We start from the raw sequence: 22,064 nt of genomic DNA on the forward strand, positions 1-22,064 counted from the left end.
TCACCGAAGACTCTTATAAACTTCTACAAGCGAACCATTCTGGCTAGTGACATCACTGCCTGGTATGGAGGTGCCAACTCTCAGGACAAGAATAAACTCCAGAGGGTTGTTAACTTGGCCTGTGACATCACAGGCACCAGACTTCACTCCATCGGGGACATGGACATGAGACTGTCTTAAAAAAAGCAACCTCTATCATCAAGGAGAGATCAAGGCCCAGGCCATGCACTCTGCTACCATTGGGGAAAAGGTACAGGAGCCTGCCATCAGATTCCTGAATAATCAATGAACTCAAGATATGGTCTTACTTTTCATGCATTATTATTGAAATTTTATTTCTATAAAAATGTAGTAAGATGGTTATAATATGTATGTTTGCACTACCATGCTGCCCCAAACACCGAATTTCATGAGAATAAATCCTGTTTCTGAATGGGTAAGTGTGATTCAGTATAATCTATATATCTCGTGGTTTATTGTTGCTTATTCTGCACTAGACCGTAACTTGTTATCTATCCCTGCCATACCTCTATCCACCTGCACAGGCACCATCAAGCCATGCACTCCGTTCGTGGTTGTTGCAAGTCGCCCTCGAATGAATCGCAGACAATACTGCAAGCGGCCATAATGCATCCCGTGACAGCAGGTTTGCAGTGGCAACCCGATCCTTAGCGCTGCTATTGGACGTGCACCTTATCAGATCACTCCAGGATGTCAAAAATCTCTACCAGGATACCCCTTCCCCCACGTTCCCCTTCTGGTGAGAAGTCTCGGCCTGTTGACCTTTCCTGCCGGCTCGGCTGTGCCTGGTATAATCTCTGAACACCCCCCACCAGATCCCCGTTGAATTTTATGGTGGCGGTGAGGCGTTTAATGATTTCGCTTGGACTTTGGCTTGGCTTCGCGGACGAAGATTTATGGAGGGGGTAAATGCCCCCCGGTTAATGCTGATTTCCAATGGGCTGGAGAGCTGCGAACGGCCGTTTAGGTCATTCACTCACTGTCTGTGCCTCAGGGAGCTGCCAAATGGTGAAGTCTAACGTCTGCGTTACGCGCTTGCCGAGGAGAACGCAGAGGGGAGCGCAACTCCGTGAGCGGAAACCGTGTCCTTTCAACTTGGATCGCCCAAGTCAGGCTGATCTTTCCGTCCTCCTCCTGCCTTCTCTGACCGCGGGGGTGACATCTAACGCTGCGCATAGCGTGGAGCTAACCAGCGCCAGCGTTCTGGGCTTCTGCAAGTGACTGGTGCCTGAGAACAAAATCCTCGGCAGCAGTTAAAAATAATCGGATGTGTGTTTGGGGGAGGGAGAGTGTGCGTCACTCAAGATCAAAGTGGAGGTTCCGACCCCTAAACCCGCCCTGTCACGTTGAATAAATAAATAAATTATGTTAAGCAGACGTATGGCTGGAAATAGCATTGATAAACCAGGGCAGCCAGTTCCCGTTAAGATTGGGGATGGTTTCAGTCCTCAGCAGATCCTGACATCTCCGTGGATACTCTAACAGCCGGCACGCTTTCTGTTCCAGAGGTTGGAACTCGGGAGGACTTGAACCTTTTAACATTTGCTTCATTCACTGCTGCCGATGGGAGAAACCTAGATAGTTAGCAACAGATTTTTTTAAACTTTCTTTTTGGAGACATTTTCACGGCCAATTCTTCGGGACCAGCTCTCATGTGTCCGGGATTGTTACTGCGGGTCTAGGGTTGAGTAAGTTGAGTGAACATGGAAGGGTCGACGAAGAGGACGCGAGAGACGGTCCGTCCATCCTTCCGAAGGACCTGCGCTGCATCTCAGATCTCCAAGCGTTTGCGACACTGTCCAGACCTCTCTCGGATCTTTTGCTGTCTCTTGTCAGTTATGTCTCTGGGGGTTTGTATTCTGGTACATTGCAGGACCTCGGATCTCCAAACTCGCGTCTCGCATTTGGAGGAAGAGAGGCAGGTTTATTCAGCTTGGTTCTCAATGGACCAAATGGAACCGGCTATTTTTAACAGAGTGGATCAACTGTTGAACGAGGTTGGTGCACGATTGGCTTAGATGAAGCGTAAAGATTCAATTAGAATGCTAGTTGTTTACAACATTTTATATTATCCCACAAGTTTAGTGTGATTGCATCGTTAATTATAGTGAGTCAACAAATATAATCTTTCCCAATCAGCCCCTGGAGCGAGGATAGACAAACATTCTGTTTTCCAACAATTTTCCCCCAAAACACATGCCCAACTATTTGCTGCAAATATGCGTAAAAAGAACAGCCTGCAACCAGCATGCTGTTACAACTGGTCGGCACTTAAAGGATATAGCACCCAATCTTCCTGCCTACAGCTTTTCCAGTTGCTGCAATTTTCAACGTCATTTTATCCTGAGCAAAATTTCCAAAGGAGCAATTGTATGTTAAGAACGCAGTTTGGTAAAATGCGCGTTTTGTGAACTTTCGCACGAAATTGCTAGTTTATGACGGGGCTATTTTCTGCAAAAAGAGTGCAATTAATATTTAACTGTGATGCAACGTTCTTCATTTCAATTCCCCAGAAACTGAAGGCGCACTTACCCAAGGTGAGAGCGGCCCGCGGGGTGCCCGGCGGCTGCACATGTCCTCCAGGTAAGCGATGCTCTCCGTCCCCACCCCACTTCCACCCCGGCACACAGTGGTAAATCACAAAATTCTGGAGACACCGCAGTTGAAGTAAAAACACGAAATGCTGGAGAAGCTCAGCAGGTCAAACAGTGTCCTTTATGGAGCAAAGGCAAAGATTTATGTATCGTTACTTCTGCTTCATAAAGGACACTGTTTGACCTGCTGAGCTGTTCCAGAATTTTATGTTATTACCGGTAGACAGTGGAGTAACTGTTCCAAGTACCCCAATGGTAGCGCGCAGTGATCGGTTCAATGACACGAGCGCAGCTGAATCCATGAACAATCTCGACAGAATCCGATAGCAGGGTGGGCAAAAGGTTTTATTTGGGGTAAAAATGATCAAAATTTCCCTACTCTGTACCACGCCGTTCTGCTTCTCTGGCTATAATTTATGACCAGTGGAAATGCTTGAGTCGATGTGCTCAAACACAAATATAGAATCTGCGAAATGCGCGCGAGAAAGTCCGCAGATATTTCACAAAGCTGCGCCGGTGGCGAGAGGGTTAACATTTGATGTGGTGTCGAATGTCCAGGGCTGGATTGAAGATTCGAATCGCGGAATAGATTAAAGCGCTGCTTGCTGGCACAGTCGAAGATGCTATTCTTGTCCTTGCGAGCGACAGCAAAAATCTACCAAACTTATCTGCGCTGCTGTCTCTTCATTCACAATCATGATCATATTCATGTGTCCGGGATTGTTACTGCGGGTCTAGGGTTGAGTAAGTTGAGTGAACATGGAAGGGTCGACGAAGAGGACGCGAGAGACGGTCCGTCCATCCTTCCGAAGGACCTGCGCTGCATCTCAGATCTCCAAGCGTTTGCGACACTGTCCAGACCTCTCTCGGATCTTTTGCTGTCTCTTGTCAGTTATGTCTCTGGGGGTTTGCATTCTGGTACATTGCAGGACCTCGGATACTCACACCAGCACTGCCGCAACAGACAGAAATCCTATCACGCCCGCTAGGTTCACAGTGTATTTTCTTCACTCACCTTTCCACGCCAACTTTTCTCTTTTTTAATACTGGGAACCTGAAGTCACTTTTCAAATGCAAACCAGAAACATTGCAAATTCTAGGTAGTGATGTGTTGACAAAAGCTCTCTTGTACCCATATATATATATATATATATATATATAAAACTTTTGAAAGGAGAAGTAACTTTTTTCCTTTCCAAATGCACCTCTGGTTGCGGCAGCGTTGCCTGGGTTGAACGCCCACAACAATCTGTGCTCTGGAAGGAAGAAGAAACCCTTAAAAGCGCAGAACTGCTGACTTCTTCCTCAACGGGACTCCAGCTGGATACATGTGTTTCTGCTCAGCGCCTCAACTCTTGCTGTCTGGCTTCGAGGGTACGCAGATTTCACAAAGCCCTTGTTCTGGCTGATTCGATGGGAGGGTAACACTTCTGCTCTGTGAAGGAGACCTTTCTTCCATTCCAGAGAATTTCACACATTGTTTTTTTTTTAAGCAGCTCCAGTTTAAAACGAAAGACTTGGATTGCAGAAATGCACAAGTTTTGCCTCTTGAATAAAGTCTGTAATGAATCAGAATTTATTGTCATAAACATCATGAAATTCATTATTTTGCGGCAGCATTACAGTGCAAACATTTATATGGACCACATTACAAAAGAAATAAAATAGTGCATGAAAAAGGCAAAGTAAGGTTGTGTGCCGCTTTCAGGTGGCCCCAATACCAACTGTAAAGCTGCCCATTGTACTCCAATGCAGCTGTCGGGTGGCCACCTGAAAGTGGAGAACCCGGCCAGGAGGAGCACTTGCCCAACCCTCCTCCTGAAGGTATAATCTACGGCTCAGAGAATCCCCTTTTGCACCTGAAAGCAGCCCTACAGGCAAAGCGGCTCGCAGATTTCAGGTGCCTAGCAGTCCCTGCTGCCTGACAGTCCCCTGGCGTGGGATGTCAGTGCTGGGGTGGCCAGCGCAGGATGTCAGCACTGGGGTGGCCGGCACGGGCTGACCCCACACTGATCCCACTGCCCTATGCTCTCCCCAAAGCCCTGTATCAGTTCCCACACTGATCCCACTGCCCTATGCTCTCCCCAAAGTCCTGTATCAGTCCCCACACTGATCCCACTGCCCCACTCTCTCCCCACAGCCCCGTGTAGGTCCCCACACTAATCCCACTGCCCTGCTCTCCCCGAGGTCCCGTGTCAGTCCCCATACTGATCCTACTGCTCTACCCACACCAGCTGCCCCAGTGCTGACATCCCGCGCTGGCTGCCCCAGTACTGGCATCCCGCACTGGCCCTCTCAGCCCCGTAGTCCCACGCCAGGAGGCTGTCAGGCAGTGAGGAAGGGGCTGTCAGGCAGCGAGGAAGGAGCTGTCAAACAGATGCCCTGACACAGGAGCCGGCGATGGCCCTGCAGCACCTCTCCCCCTTCGGACCTTTCAGGTGATAGAACACCGCCTTCAGCGCTGCCACCTGAAACTCCCTCGCAGACAACCTGAGCAGCATCGGAGCTGCATACTCAAGGCGATTCCACCTGAAAGCGGCTTCAGAAATCTGATGGCAGAGGGGAAGAAGCTGTCCTTGTGTCTGACTTGGGGGAAGTTCTGTGCTCAGGGAGTGATTCTAATATGAATCTTATTATCATTAACGGTGCAACTTGTGGACCTGCTGCCCCCAGGACCTGGGTTCAGTGCTGGTCACCAGAACCATCTGTGTGGAATTTGCATATTCTTCCTGCATGGGTTTTCCCCCGGATGCTCTTGTTTCCTATCACAAAAAAAGTGTGGGTTAATTTGTCACTATAAATTGTGTTATGAGCCCATAGGACCCCAAAACCCAGCAGCAATAGAAATTCACCAAGACAAATGGTTACTTAAACAAAGGTTGCTTTTAATTATCTTTAAACATGAAACAGGATCAAACTTTAACTTATTACTATTAACTTAACCCCCTTCTAATTCTAAGTGCACGTGTGAAAAGTTCTTTGATTCACAGTCCAATCTCACTTCTAACTCCTCCAAGTTCACCGGTATCAGCCAAATTCTGTACATAGAATTTAACATTTATGAATTTCACGAGGTAAATGGTTACCACTCAGGAAAGTTCTTGTCATTTTTCAGAGAGAGATTTGTTGCTCGTTGGACACCCACAACTGATTCCTTCCGATCAGCCACTTCAGTGTCTTGCCAAAGAAACTTGCCCCATCAGGGTTTCCCAGATGATAACTTCTTCTTTCAGGTCACCACAGAGTTTCTTTTCTGTTTCTCTTATTTCAAGTGAAACATTATACAGCCAGCCATCTCCTCTTGTATGGACCACAAGGGCTTTGACCAGGCTGAACTGAGAACTCACAACCTGTCTTCAAAATGGGATTTTTCCACAAGCTTGCCAGCTTGTCCTGTTCCATTCCCAGCTGCAGCTGCTGAACTATAGAACTCTAGAAATGAATTCTCTCTCTCTCTCTCTCTCTCTCTCTCTCTATCGCAGCAAAAACCACATGACTCTCTTATAACAGCAAACTGCACTCAGACTGTGGCATCAGACCCAATCTTCTGAGTTTGTTTATCTGTTGCTTTCCAAAACAATAATCCATTACTCCACAGCATGTCCAATTAACACCTACTTGTGAAATCCTTATAGGCATTCTTCAAAGATTTTGCAAAGGCACTCGGAGCCTGGACTGTCTGGCTTGAGCAAAGCTCTTGCATTTTAAATGAGATCTGTTCTGAAGTGTTTGTATTTGTTTGTGATGTACACTAAAAAACCTTCCACAATTTATCTCCTTTAAAATGTATCTATATACAATATAAAATATAACATAATCTGTTGCAATTGTCCCAAATTTGTAGATTTGTTGTAAAATTAAGGGGCTAATTAATGGGAAAGTGGGAAGGAATAAAATGGGATTAGTATATGCTTAGTGTATATAGGTGCTTGATGCTTGATATGAACCTATTGCTACAGAAGGCCTGTATTTGTGCTGTCTGATTCTACCCAATGGAATCGTTTGTGAACAGTATAGCTGTAATAAAATGAAGCATAGGTAAGTACAAAAGAGTAAGGAGGATATTCTTAATGAAAAGAAAATATTGATGTTAATGTACTGTAACATTACTAATTTAACTTCATTTCAGATGATAAGGTGTTGCTGACAATTAAAAAAAATTAAACTTTTCAGGAGGCTCTGCAGAGTGTTTGGTTTAATGAAGTAAAACATGTAAATCTGCAGACACCGTGGTTGAGGTAAAAACACAATGCTGGAGAAACTCAGCAGGTTAAACAGTGTACTTTATATTACAAAGGTAAAACTACATAACCGATGTTTTGGGATTGAGCCTTTCATCAAAGTATGGAAAAATGTAGGTAGGCGTCCGAACAAATGAGTAAGTGGGGGAGGAGTGGTTGCAAAGGCAGGAGGTGATAGGTGGAGAAGGGAGGGAGGGGACAGCAGCGATGAAGAGGAGGAGGGAAGGGAGGAAGGAGAACTGGAAAGGGGGAGGGGAAGGGGAGACCAGATTAGCAGAAACAGGAAAAGATGTTAATGCCACCTGGCTGGAAAGTGCCCAGATGGAAAATCAGGTGTTGTTCCTCCAATTTGCAGGAGGTCTTGGTGGGATAGGACATACGGCCATGGACAGACATGTGAGTATGGGAGTGTTTAATGATACATTTTAGGTTATTCATTTTTTTCTGGGAATTGTTACCAACATGATCAGAATTCAAAACAAGGATCAGAATTCCCATGCGGTAATAAAATAAAAACTTCAACCCGAAAATTAAGGTAAAATAGATCAATACATCCTAGGACAACCTTCTTCAGAGTAGGCTGCTGAGAGCTTTTGAGGAATGGGATCAACTGGAGTTGAACAGGATTGACTCTGCTCTCAGCTGTCATTTGTTTTTGTCTCCCCTGCTCGCTCAGTCTTACACTTTCCAGTTTGGTGTGTAGGCTTCTCTTTTGTTTATAGCCCTTCTGTGTTTTCATTTGGGATTTTCAGTATCTTCCTTTTTAATCTCTTCAGTGGTATTTTGCTTGAAAGAAAAACAAATATAAGATTAAAATAAAGGTGACATTTTGGCAGTATTACTTAAGAATCATGTTTTCTTGCAAGGAAAAATTAAATTGTGCATTTACCAACATTTTTCCTGAGGTTGACTGTGCTGATAGGGACCTAAGCAATTATTTTGTTTTGATACAGTTTATACATTTCTTTAGACACACATCTGGGTTTAATTTAAACCCCCACCCTGCATTTTCTCCACTTCATTTGGGTCTTGTCTAAAAAGGTATCATGATGTTGGGGTAAAAATTCTTTAAATCTGGACTACATAACAACAGTCAGTATAATTAAAATAATACTTGTGCGACCCAAGATGTAGTTTGTTGTGTACCCACAATAACAGAAACAGTTGCAGTTTAGATTGCTAACCACAGATAAAGTAGACTTCTTTGGTAAGGGAACATCTAATGCTGTAAAACTTGCCTTGGGAGAAGATTTGCTTAGGTATTTGTTCTGATGATGCAGTTGATTTGGAGTTGGCTAAATATTTGTACCATTTCAAATTTTGGTTGACCTTAATAGGAAAAATTATTTTCAATATCCTTGTACCTTGTGCTGCCAAATTGTATGCAAAATTCATCATTATAAATTTAACCTTTAACAAACTTTCTTGGCATTAAGTTCCTTCATTGTATTGACATTAAAGTTTTAGTCCTTGGAAAAATGTGTAATCCTGGAATGAATCTGGCAGAGTAATAACTTTAAATAATCCTCCTGTCAACAGGAATCCACTCATTTTATTGGTGTTTAGTTTATTACATGAAGGTCAGTCAGTAGCCTTTTTCTGTCAGGCACATTGTCTATACAGCAAATCAGATCTTTCATCTGTCCTTGACTCATAACAATGGTTTTACAAAGCACACACGTGACATTCGCTGTTGTCAGGATGAGTAACATTCATGGTTTATTGAAGCACTTACTTGATATAGTAGCATAATTACTGCAAAAATTAGCTGTTCATCTGTTGAATCCGCACTCTATCTACAGAGTAGAAGTACCGATTTAATTGAGCTGAAGGTTGAATGCTGTGTCATGTTAATAATGTGACAATTTGATTAAACTTTTTCCAACTTCTATTTAAAAAAAAATATTTACTACACAATAGAAGCAGATTCCGGCCATTTAAACCCATGCTTTCCAAAACCATGCTGCCCATCCCCTGACATCTGTATTCTGTACTAGACCAACTTGGCTTCACATTTAAAACAGAATGGAGTGGAGAGATTGTATTACATTCATACAAACATCATATTTTCTAGAATAGCTGAACTAACAAGCCCAGTATCTGGATTTCTAATTATCAGAATTTTCACAGATGGCAAACTAGCTTTTGACAGCAATTTCCTTAATTGTTTGTATTTCATCTTAATCTGGTGATTGTTGTAGGCCTTTATTTAACGCCTTACTGCTGCGGCATCTTGAAACCAGAGGCTAAATGCTCTCACTTCTTCACTGTTTTGTAAAATGAAAGTTTTGTAAAATGAGATCCAGCAACTACTTCACTTCCCCCCTCCTCCACTCCTTCCCCAATAATAGCTCCAATGAACATGCCTCAGGGTGCTTCTAGCTTTTCAAGAAATGCTTATTGCTGGACAGCTATGCAAGTTCCAAAAAAGATTATTTTAGTGGTAACAGTAGTATTAGGTAAAATGGTGCCATTTGAATAGCAAACCAGTTTTTAGCTTTGTTTAAAAAAAAGCTGTCCTCAAACCAGTTACTTAGCTCCAATACTGACATCAAATGGATGCAGCCCAAAACTTTAATAATTCTTTCTTTCCCACTAATGCTTCTGAGTTCCTCAAGCAAATTGTGTTTTTCTTTTGTTTAATTTCTCAAGATTGCACTAATACAGGTAATTTACTCAATATTGCAGGTGACATTAGCTTGAGCATTCATAAAGAATACTTCTTTCCCAATTGCCGTTCCAATAATTAAGATTAAACTTATGATTATCAAATACTTCTGACTGAAACAACAAGATTAACTTGAGCAATGCACAAATGTGCAGGATAAAGTTAGCAGGTCACACAGCATCCAAAGAAAGTAAAAGGCAGTTGACACCTCAGGCCTGAGCCCTCCCTCTAGTGTAAGATTAATGAGGACACTTAAGAATTTGCTGCAGATGAACCTTCTAAAAAGTTAGCGTATACCTGACAATTAAGGCTGCACTTCATCAAAGACAACACTTTGGAAAGATCTGCACACAAACTTTCAGTGTTGTTCTTGAAAATTTCTGGTAATTCTTCTGAGAATTTGGGTCAAGGGTCTCTTGTAAGCTCTTCAGATAGAGATAAGCTGATCCAATTTTATCAGAAGGTGTACATTAAGTGAAGTCTTCAATGTCGATTTCAAATGCATGGCTACTTTGGATGACTGCTTTGGATGGATATTTTTGTCAACTCTTTTTCTTTTCTTAAATCCGTTAAAGGTTTGTTACCAAGATTCAACAGCAACAAAATAATTGAATGTAAAGGTGTTTTTCCTGAGAGTGGTTAGAATGTGGAGGCTGTTATACCATGAGATTATTGGGATTAGAAGCATGTGTTAGATTTTCAATCAGACTCCTGATGGATGTGCACACATGCAAGCCCTCATTATGTGGACAAACATGTGCAAACCCTGGTAAGCACACATTCATAAACTCACGCTGGGCATTAGTTTTTAAGTTGTTTTATGGGGGCGTCTTTGCTAACTCTGCATGCCTGAGTACAGCTAGTTAACTGAAAAGCTTGAGAGGGAAGGAAGTAGAAAGAGGAGGAATGTGTAGAAAGTTGTGCTGATAGGGTGGGATGAATTTAAAGGCTCAGTACAATATAATTACTATAGACCCATTTTTTTCTTAAGGTATGGTTAATTGAGCAAACTATTGTATTGAAAAAATGATGGAAAATGGTAACTACTTATTTACTTCAAATGATTGGTTGCCCACAGAAATTTGGAGAATTAAATGTAGAAGATGAACCATAAAGAAAAAGAAAGTACACTGAATTATCTTTCTTGGAATGTAGTGACTGAGTCAGATCTAAGCTATGCTTCAGGGGCTCGAGCACACAATTTAGTTTTATGATTCAGTCCACTATTTAGGGAAATACTGCCTTCTGGATAAGATCGATAATGCTTTATCGATCTTTGTAGGTGAAAATGAAAGAATGTTTATCTCGGAAAAATCAATTAACTCCTAGTAATTATTTTGATGAGAGTACATCAGCTTGTCAAAGTTATGATAATGTTGAATTATTCCAAATTTTTCCTTTGTTTGGAATGAAAAATTTCTTCATGTTAGTTATTATGCGACTGATGGATAGATTTCATTTATTTAACACAGAGGAAACACAATCTGATTAATTTCTGAGTGGGGTTTTTCATTTAGTTCATGATTAAGAGTTATTCCTCCAATGACATCACAATGATTATAAACTGATCACTAATCGCATTGCTAATGAGGGCCTTTGCTGTGTGCAAAATATAGTTGTAATTGCTTGGATAAATGCAATATTGGCCAGACTTAAATAATGAATTGACTGTGAGGTATTTTGACATATTTAGCTAGGATCTTTCTTACAAATAATTAATTCTTTAAATATTCAGAAAGGTTTTGATTCTTAAGAATCTAGACATGATTACATTTGCGCATAGCTCTACTATTTTCTATTTAAAAAATAACTTCAATCTATTTTTCATCCCACGGACAACTTCTTATCACCTTACTACATTCTGTTTCTGTGAAGTTCTGTTTTTCATACTTTGTCTTTTGATATCAGCTGCAACATGTGAACACATTAGCTTGGCATCGAAGAATTTTACTTCAATGCTTGCAAAAAATGAGAGCAAGGAGGTTGTATTTAAAGTGATGGAAAGAGTGTTAGCAGCTGAATAAACGATGAGATCAAGATGGGGGGGGGGAGATTAGGTCACTGGTGTCCATTCACACAAAAACAATTGCATTATAAGTGGACTTGATTGAATCTGTGGACATCTGTTAATTGTATATTTAACTCAATATGTGAACACAGAATATATTAGGTCACCTCTTCCCCGTCCTTTTGTTCTTCTCTTATTTTTATTTTGGAATCTCAAGGAGCCAAAGCATTATTTGCAACATAAGTCAGTATTGTGCAATATGTCAGCTTGCGAAGAACTTCTTCATGTGAGTTTTTTTTTAAATGAAAAAAAGAATTGTTTTGTTTTCTTTTGAAAAGAGGTCTCATCATTTCCTGTGTTTTGATGTGGCGTAATTTCCATAGGCTTTATTATACTTTGTGGTACTTCTCACATGAAATACCATATGTTTTGAAATTTGACACTGGGCGCTTCATTCAATGGGTATCATTGGATAAAATTTGGTAGGAAGTTGTTGTGGTAACTTTTAAGAGTCTATCACAACTTAATGGCCAAGGGGAAGATATTCCACATAATGTATCCCAGGCTCTATTCTTGCTCTGGGCTCTGTTAACAAATCACAATTTGCACAATAGTTTAGGTAAAGCAAATTGTCTTTGTTGACTAGAAGAGAAAAATTCATTGGTATTTCCATTCATAATTGGTCAATTCTGCCTCAGAGTGCATGCACTCCAAATAATCTAGTTTGGAAGAGATGTTCCCATTCATAAAATGGCAAGCAGCATTTACTATTTGAACGTGCATACAAAACTGCACTTATTGTTTTTGTATTTGAGAATGAGATATCATCCAATAGTGAAGGAGAACAAAGGGTTAGTGTGAGAACTAAAAGGTAGAAGCTAACTACTCCTCTTTCCCAGGAATGATAAGTAAATGTTCAAATTGTAGGGGCAGCTACCCTGCTCCTGCAATAACACACACAACCAGACAGGTTGAGTTCAGTGAGCAGACTCATTTATTGCAGGCTGCTGGGCTGCACTTATACTCCCAGCCCGGACCTGGCTGAGAACCGCGCTGGAGGGCGCAGACGTCACCCAGGCGTCACGTGGTCCCCAGCGTGGACTTCTGAGCCCCATGCTGGGAGGAAGGGAAAACCCCCGACGGTGCCATTTTGGCCAGCTTACAAGCGGGGCAGATTCGTCTGCCTAGTGGTGAGCTGGCACACAGCCCCCCTCCCCCCAGAATCGGTGCCAATGTCCTTTTTCGCCGGGCGACCTCGCTTCTTGGGCTGGGCTATGACCACGGGCTTAGTGGGATCGAGGTGCGCTGGCTTCAGCCTGTCCACGGTAAACAGCTCCCACCTGCCGCCAATGTGCAGAGTGAACGTGGAGCTGGAATGCTATATAACCCTGTATGGTCCCTCGTACGGTCGCTGCAGAGGAGCCGAGGTCGGGCCCCACCAAACGAAAACGTACTCCGCGGAAAGCAGTTCGCCGAGAATGTGAGATTCATTGTAGACCAGCTCAGCAGATGACACCTGGAGATCTTCCTTGGGAGTGGAGCGGATGCCCAGGAGCACCTGAGGCAGTTCGTCCGCCCAGTCGGGACCTGTGAGGCGGTCCATAAGTGCCGACTTAAGGTGGTGGTGCAGACGTTTGACCAGTCCATTGGCCTGCGGGTGGTAGGCCATGGTGAGGTGTAGCTGTAACCTCAACCTGTTGGCAAGCTGTGCCCAGAGCACAGATGTGAACTGGGCACCCCAATCGCTGGTGAGGTGACCCGAGACGCCGAAGCGGACAACCCAACCATGTATCAGTGCTCGGGAGCAGGAGTCGGTGGAGGCATCTGGCATTGGGATCACCTCAGGCCAGCGAGAGGTGCGGTCCACTATCGTAAACAGGTAATGGTTGCCCCAGGAAACGGGTAAGGGCCCAATGATGTCCACATGAATATGGCTGATCCATTCCCGGATGTGCACGAACTCCTGTACAGGCACCGTGGTGTGTCTGTGCACCTTGGACATCTGGCAATGGGTGCATGTTCTGGCCTAGCCCATGATCTGCTTCCGCAGTCCATGCCATACGAACTGTTCTGCCACCATCCGGACCGTGGACCTGATGGACGGATGTGAAAGGTCATGGATGTGACGGAAGACCTGCCCGCGCCACTGTTGGGGAACTACTGGTCATGGGGTGCCCATGGAAATATCGCACAGGATGGTGCCTTCGCCGCTCAGAGTTGGGAGGTCTTGAAGGGCCTCGTCTCCTCATCAGACTTCTGGTCCTAGGCGAGCTGGTCGGTCGAGGCCAGGTGTCAGCGCGCAGATGGCCGATCATGAGAGTGCATCGGCAACTACATTGTCCTTCCCCGCCTTGTGCCAAATGTCGGTGGTAAACTCCGACATGAAGGAGAGGTGACGCTGCTGGCGGGGCGACCAGGGATACTTTGCCATCGTGAGCGCCTGGGATTGTGGTTGGTGAAGATGGTAAAAGCCCTCCCCTCCAAAAAATAGCAGAAATGTCACATCGCCAGGTACTTGCCCAGCAACATGTGGTTGAAGGCACTATACTTGCGTTCCGGCAGGCGGAACAGGAGGCTGAAGAATGCCAGCAGCTTCCAATGTCCATTCACCTGCTGCTTCAGGATGGCAATGATGGCTGTAGGAGAGGCATCGAGAGAGAATACCATATGCAGGTCGGTGTGTGGGTGGGCAAGCATAGTGGCCTTTGTGAGGGCGTTCTTGGTGGCCTCGAATGTGGTGCAGGCTTCTGGGTTCCAAGCTGCTGCAAGATGCACACAGCTCCCGGGATGAAGCAGTTGTAAAAGTTGACCATACCCACGAACTCCTGCAGCCCCTTGAGACTGTCCGGGCATGGGAACTCCCTTATAGTGGCAACCTTCATGGTGGCGGACATGGCTCCTTTGGCCATGATGGTATGGCCCAGGAACTGCGTGGACTCTTTCCTGAACTGGCACTTGGCCAGGTTGATGGTGAGGCCGAAATTGGCCAGCCGGGAGAAAAGGGCACGTAGGTGGGCCTTGAGTTGTGCCTGGCCCTTGCTGGCGACGAGGATGTCATCCAAATAAATAAAGATGAAATCCAAGACACTGCCCACAGAGTCCATGAGGCGCTGGAAGGTCTGAGCGGCATTCTTGAGCCCGAACGGCATGCGCAGGAATTCGAAGGGGGTGATGATGGCCGCCTTGGGTATGTCCTCAGGGTGCATCAGGATCTGGTAATATCCGCGCACCAGGTCAACCTTGGAGAAAACCCTCGCACCGTGCAGGTTAGCTGCAAAGTCTTAGATGTGAGAGATGGGGTAATGGTCAGGAACTGTTGCCTCGTTGAGCCATTGATAGTCTCCGCATGGAAGCCAGCTGCCGGAGACTTTCGGTACTAGGTGGAGCGGCGAGGCCCACGGGCTGTCAGACCGCCAAATGATCCCCAGTTCCAACGGGTGCGAAAACTCCTCCTTCGCCACCTGGAGCTTGTCAGGCAGGAACCAGTGGGCCCTGGGTGGGGATGTGGTGGGGATGTGAGGCAGTGGAGAACTGTGGCTAGAGGAGTGTTGGGAATTCATCCAGGATTTACTGGAACTCATCTCTGGGCATGCTGATCGTGGCCATCTGCGGTTGCTCCGAGCAGGAGCTGTCGAGGCAAACGGCTTGGAAGGTATGGGCATCCACTAGGCGCTTACCTCGAATGTCCACCAGAAGCCCGTGTGCGAGGAGGAAGTCTGCACCCAGGATGGCAGTCGGGAGGGACGAGACGGTGAACCTCCACGCGAAATTTTGTTGGCTAATCTGGAAGTGGACTGTCTTGTCTCCATATGTCCAGATTGCTGTTGCGTTGGCCACGTGGAGGGGAGGTCCACGAGGTCGGATCCTGGACTCAATGGCTGTGGCCGGGATGACGCTGATCTGGGCTCCAGTGTCAATGAGGAACTGCCGGCCGCTGACTGAGTCCCGCAGGTAGAGAAGGCTGTGTCCTTGGCCAGCCACCGCAGCCATTAACAGAGGCCGGCCTGGTCGTTTTCCTGGAATGAGCAGGGATGACGACACTTCCAAGCCTTGGCTCCCCAGCACTGGTGGTAGAAGCAGAGGCCTGGAGCGGATGCTGTGGCCTTGGTTATGCTTTTGGGGGTCCCTGCAGGGGCCGGATGCTCCACCGCAGTGCTAGGGGCGGGTTTGGTGTGGTCGTGCCCGTGCCCCATGACCTGCTGGACCGCTGAGCCCTTCGGGAATCGTAAGAGCCATAGCTCTTGGGCCTTCTGGGCAACTTTTCTCGGGTTGGTGAAGCTCTCCTGGACCAGCAGCGGCCGGATGTCCCCGGGCATATGGTCAAGGAAAATGCTCTGTGGGCAGTTGGTGTGCTCTCCCATGAGCACGAGCATCTCATCCATCAGCTCCACTGGGGACCTGTCCCCCAGGGCGTTGAGGTGTAGTATCCGAGTGGCACGCTGGTGTCTGGGTAGTCCAGGGGATCCAGTAAGCACTCGCTTGATGGTCTTGTATTTGTCTTCGGCGGGTGGGTGCTGAACAAGGTGCAGCACGTGTCTGGCGGTGGCCTGGTCCAGGGCAGTGACCACATGGTAGAATTTGGTTGTGTCGGACAAAATCTGGCAGAGGTGAAACTGAGCCTCTGCGAGGCCGAACCAGGTCTCCAGCTCCTGAACCCAGAATTCAGGCAGTTTCACGGCTATAGCTCTGATCCCAGGCTTACTTATGATGGGTTCAAAGACGTTTGAACCAGTCGGGGTCACCAATTGTAGCGGCAGCTACAGTGCTCCTGAAAGAACACGCACAACCAGACGGGTTGAGCTCAGTGAGCAGACTAGTTTATTGCAGGCTGATGGGCTGCACTTATACTCCCAGCCCGGACCTGGCTGAGAACCGCGCTGGAGGGCGCTGACGTCACCCAGGCGTCACGTGGTCCCCCAGCGCGGGCTTCTGAGCCCCATGCTGGGAGGAAGGGAAAACCCTCGACGGCGCCCTTTTGGCCGGCTGCCCCACCGTGTGGCTTACAAGCAGGGCCGGTTCGCCTGCCTAGTGGTGAGCCGCCACAAAATTACCCTAAGCAAATAAATAATTAGACTGATGCATGAAGAACAAAAGACAGGAGATAAATTATGACGTTGGATAAATTTCACTATCTAACTTTTACCTTGTGTGTACTTTTTATGCAACACCTTAAGTGACAACTAGTTGAGTGGTGGTGAACAGTGACCCTTGGTGATTCAGTTCAGCTTTCATGGGGTATGGCTGACTTTATAAGGAAATAAGCTGATAGAAGCACATCCTCCGCCCTTCCCCCACTCTTTCAAACCCCAATCTGACTTGCAGACACTATTTTAAGGTGGAGTCATGACCTTTTGTCTTCCAATATGACCCCTTGAAGCATGTCCAATTTAGACTGCATCAGGTAATGTCAAAACCTCCATGCGAATTCTTTGCTGGATGAGAGAGACTGCTGTTCCAAGCATCTGTCTCAGCAACAATAACAATGTCAGATTAGTTCCATGATTGATATTGCAAAATAATTGGGACAAGCCTAACAAGAACCTGCCATGAATATCTGTTAAAATGCCCTTTAATTAAGAATTTCATTAATTACTGAAATGTGCCTTTTGTATATTGGATTTTTGCTCCAGAATAATGTTTGAATCACGAGCTATTTTATACCATTCAGGCCCATATGTAAGTTCACACCCACAATATTATGGTTGACCTTTAATATCTAACCCCAGCAAGATATTCAGTTGCGTGAACTCAATGTATTAGTGTGCACTTTCTTTTACCCCAAAATGAAACTTCATTCACAATAAATGATTAACAAAAACTAAAACCATTCAAAGTCTTATCACAGCCTTAGTGTCATATCCATACATTGTTACATATGTTATCTGATTGGCATCTTTGCTATCACTGTGGAACCTTATCGTTACTTCCTCCTCTGTTGTTTGTGGGACTTCCCCTCAGTCTCAACTCCTCAGTGCCTGGTAATGGAAGCATTCTAGACAGTGGTCCTTCTCCACAGCGCCCTAGCATTGACTGTGCCAAGCCTCAGTGTGTCCCGCAGCAAGCATTCCTACTGCCTGGAATGTTCCAGTCAGGAGCATTCCCTTAGTGACATTTCAATGTGCTGAAAGACCAACAAGTTTCAGGCAGACCAAAGGATATCTTTCACCAAGCTGATGATCTTCCAGCAGCTCTTGATGTCTGTCTCAGTATGCATCCCTGATAAAATCCCATAAATGAAAGTCCTCTTTTACGCTGCTACTGGGGTTGAACCATGACAAGGACCCTTGCGTTCTTCTCCACACATTCTGCAAAGCATTGGGTGACTGTCTCCACTCCACCACAGTCATCTCTGGGATAATGTGCGTTGTGGAAGATATTTCTGGCACACAGGAAGGATCTGACCAGGAGAGTCCCCTCACTGCCAATCAGACAGACTGGTGCTTATTAGTGAGCACTGGCAATGAGGCATTCTGACAGATAACCAAGACAGTCTGCTCGGGAAACCACACCACAGGATGTTCTGTGTTGACCACTGTCTGATGCACTGGTTTATCTGGAAAAACTTTTAACAAAATATAGATAGTATTGAAATATCCAGCTGACTGAGATATTCCATTACAAAGGGATTAGACCCATCCTTTGCAACCCCTGGGACCTCAGCACATAGTGGGCCTTGGTGCCCTCATTATTTGGTTCCATGCATAGCCTGATGTAGCCACACATGAACGTAGTCATCAGGATGAGGGCCACCTTAGGTACAGCCTGACTGGGAACTTGTACATGGTGACCCTTCAGACTCTTTCCATTTTGGATGTCTATGTGAACCAGGAGACTGCTCAGGTGACTGCCAGGATATAGGTGCAGTAATTGGGCCCCACCTGCACCAAGTACAATGTTCCTGCCTCAAAGACTGCAGTGGTTCGAAAAGGGCAGCACTTTCACAGGGGTAATTTAGAAAAGCCATTGAACATCACATAAATTAATTAAAATATAGTAGTCAATTTTTTGCCAATTTTGACACCATAGTTGTAGGAAGAATCAACAACAACAACCTTGCACTCAATGTCAGCAAAACCAAGGAGATGATTGTGGACTTCAGGAGGAAGTTAGGGGAATATGACCAAGTCCTCATCGAAGGGTCAGTCCTCATCAAGGGCTCAGTAGTGCAGAGGGTCAAGATCTCCAAGGATTTGTCCTGGAGCCTCCATTTTATTTTGCTGTAAATGCAAGTTCATTGATATTCTCTGATACACAGTCAATCATGCAATGCTGAACATTGGCTCAGACCATTTGTCTGAGTCTCAGTCACTCTCCAACACACTTGGGGCTGGTCACTGACATCTTCCTGGACCCCTCGAGTCCAGGGTTCTCTCTTTTTTTAATTTTTTAAAATTTTTCACACAATGAACCATATTAACCAAAATACATACAAACATTTCCCTCTTGAATATACACAGTGTCATTTTCTCCCCCTTTCCCCCTCCTTTCCCTCCCTCCTTCCCACCCCCCTCTCTACCCACTAAACGTTCAACTTATAAAATACAATAAACCCATTAAACAATGTCATCACACAATGAAAATAAACAAGAAAATTGTGTCATCTACTTTTACACACTGGGTCAGTTCATTTCGTCTTCTTCTCATTCTATCATTTTAGGGGTGGAGGTCCACTGTAGGCTCTCTCTGTTGTGTTCCATGTACGGTTCCCAAATTTGTTCGAATAATTTAAAAAATAAAGTCACATTATATGTTATTTTTTCCAATGGAATACATTTATTCATTTCTATGTACCATTGCTGTACTCTCAGGCTCTCTTTTGATTTCCAGGTTGACATTATACATTTTTTTGCTACAGCTAAGGCTATCATAATAAACCTTTTTTTGCGCTTCATCCAGTTTGAGACCTAATTCTTTACTTCTTATATTACTTAGAAGAAAGATCTCTGGATTTTTTGGTATGTTGCTTTTTGTGATTTAATTTAATACCTGTTTCAGATCTTCCCAAAACTTTTCCACTTTCTCACATGCCCAAATTGCATGTACTATTGTTCCCGTTTCCTTCTTACAGCAAAAACATCTATCTGATACTGTTGAGTCCCATTTATTTAACTTTTGGAGCGTGATATATAGCCTGTGTAACCAATTATATTGTATCATGCGTAACCTCATGTTTATTGTATTTTTCATAGTTCCGGAGCATAGCTTTTCTCATTTTTCATTTTTTATCTTTATGTTTAGATTTTCTTCCCACTTTTGTTTGGCTTTACAGCTTATTTCATCATTCTCTTTCTCTTGCAGTTTGATGTACATGTTTGTTATAAATCTTTTGATTAGCATTGTGTCTGTAATCACATATTCAAAGCTGCTTCCTTCTGGTAACCTCAGCTTACTTCCCAATTTGTCCTTTAAGTAGGTTTTCAGTTGGTGGTATGCAAACATTGTACCGTGAGTTATTCCATATTTGTACTTCATTTGTTCAAAAGATAATAAATTATTTCCCAAAAAACAATTTTCTATTCTTTTGATCCCTTTTCTCTCCCATTCTCTAAAGGAAAGGTTATCTATTGTGAAAGGGATTAGTTGATTTTGCGTCAATAATAATTTTGGTAGTTGGTCATTTGTTTTTTTCCTTTCTACGTGAATCTTCTTCCAAATGTTGAGCAGATGGTGCAGTACTGGTGAACTATATTGCACCAGTTTTTCATCCCACTTATAAAGTATATGTTATGGTACTTTCTCCCTTATTTTATCTAGCTCTAACCTGGTCCAAACTGGTTTTTCCCTTGTTTGATAAAAATCTGATAGATATCTTAATTGTGCTGCTGTATAATAATTCTTAAAGTCTGGTAGCTGTAAGCCCCCTTGTTTGTACCATTCTGTTAATTTATCTAGCATTATCCTCGGTTTCCCCTTTTCCATAAGAATTTCCTTATTATTTTCTTTAGCTCATTGAAGAATTTCTCTGTTAAGGGAATTGGTAACGATTGAAATAGGAATTGTATCCTTGGGAAGATATTCATTTTAATGAAATTTACCCTTCCTATCACTGTTAGTGGTAAATCTTTCCAATGTTCTAAGTCATCTTGTAATTTCTTCATTAATGGCTGATAATTTAATTTGTATAGATGCCTAGATTATTATCTAGTCTAATACCTAGGTATTGGATTGCTTGTGTTTGCCATTTAAATGGTGATTCTTTCTTAAACTTTGTGAAATCCGCATTATTCATTGGCATCGTTTCACTTTTATTTGCGTTAATCTTGTACCCCAATACTTTTCCGTATTCTTTCAATTTCTTATGTAATTCTTTTATTGATAATTCTGGTTCTGTTAAGTATACTATGATGTCATCTGCAAATAGACTGATTTTATATTCCTTCTCTTTTATTTTTATCCCTTTTATTTTATTTTCTGTTCTGCCAAGGGTTCTATAGCTCAAGCGAACAGTGAGGGAGATAGTGGACATTCCTGCCGAGTTGACCTTCTTAATTTAAATTGGTTCGACATATATCCATTTACTGTCACCTTCGGCACTGGTGCCTTATATAATGCTTTAATCCAATTAATATATTTCTCTGGTAGGTTGAACCTCTGTAGTACTTTGAATAAATAATTCCATTCTACTCTGTCAAAGGCTTTCTCTGCATCTAAAGCAACCACCACTGTTTGCGTCTTATTTCCTTGTACTGCATGGATTAAATTAATGAACTTACAGGTATTGTCCGTTGTTCGTCTTTTCTTAATAAATCCAATTTGATCTAGTTTTACTATTTTTGGTACACAGTCGGCCAATCTGTTTGCTAATAGTTTTGCTATTATCTTATAATCTGATTTAAGTAGAGATATTGATCTATATGATGCTGGTGTTAGTGGATCTTTCCCCATCTTTGGTATTACTATAATTATTGCTGTTTTACATGAATCTGGCATGTTTTGTGTTTCTTCAATCTGATTCATTACTTCCAGGAGAGGAGGAATTAGTAACTCTTTAAATGTTTTATAGAATTCTATTGGGAGTCCGTCCTCCCCAGACATTTTGTTGTTTGGTTGCTTTTTTAATATATCTTGTATTTCCTCTATTTCAAATGGTTTTACCAATTTATTTTGCTCCTATTCTTGCAATTTCAGTAGTTCAATTTTAGCTAGAAATTCATCTATTTTGTCTTCTTTCCCTTCACTTTCAGTGCGGTATAATTGCTCGTAGAATTCCTTAAAGTTTTCATTGATCTCTGTTGGGTTATATGTAATTTGTTTGTCCTTTTTCCTTGATGGCAATACCATTTTTTTTAGCTTGTTCTGTTTTAAGCTGCCAAGCCGGTATTTTGTGAATTTTTTCTTCTAACTCGTAATACTTCTGCTTTATTTTCATTATTTTCTTCTCCAACTTATACGTTTGTAGTGTTTCGTAATTTTTTTTGTCCGCCAATTTTCTTCTTTTTGTTGCATCTTCCATTGTTGCTAGTTCTTTTTCTGTACTTACTATTCCCCTTTCCAGCTGTTCTATTTTCCGATTGTAGTCCTTATTCATCTTA

The 22,064-nt window shown here is 43.6% G+C and overlaps 1 protein-coding gene across 1 annotated transcript in view; it reads left to right on the forward strand.

The window, feature by feature from the left end:
* The first annotated feature begins 709 nt into the window (after positions 1-709).
* The window catches only part of LOC138737313 (collagen alpha-1(XXIII) chain-like), a 132,243-nt gene continuing 110,888 nt past the window's right edge, over positions 710-22,064 (forward strand). The window contains exons 1-2 of the mRNA XM_069888065.1: positions 710-2,018; positions 2,535-2,604. Coding sequence (XP_069744166.1) covers positions 1,725-2,018; positions 2,535-2,604 — 364 coding nt within the window. The 5' untranslated portion in view covers positions 710-1,724. The remainder of the gene's footprint in view (positions 2,019-2,534; positions 2,605-22,064) is intronic.

Source organism: Narcine bancroftii, chromosome 6 (assembly GCF_036971445.1).
Source record: "Narcine bancroftii isolate sNarBan1 chromosome 6, sNarBan1.hap1, whole genome shotgun sequence".
Taxonomy (NCBI): domain Eukaryota; kingdom Metazoa; phylum Chordata; class Chondrichthyes; order Torpediniformes; family Narcinidae; genus Narcine; species Narcine bancroftii.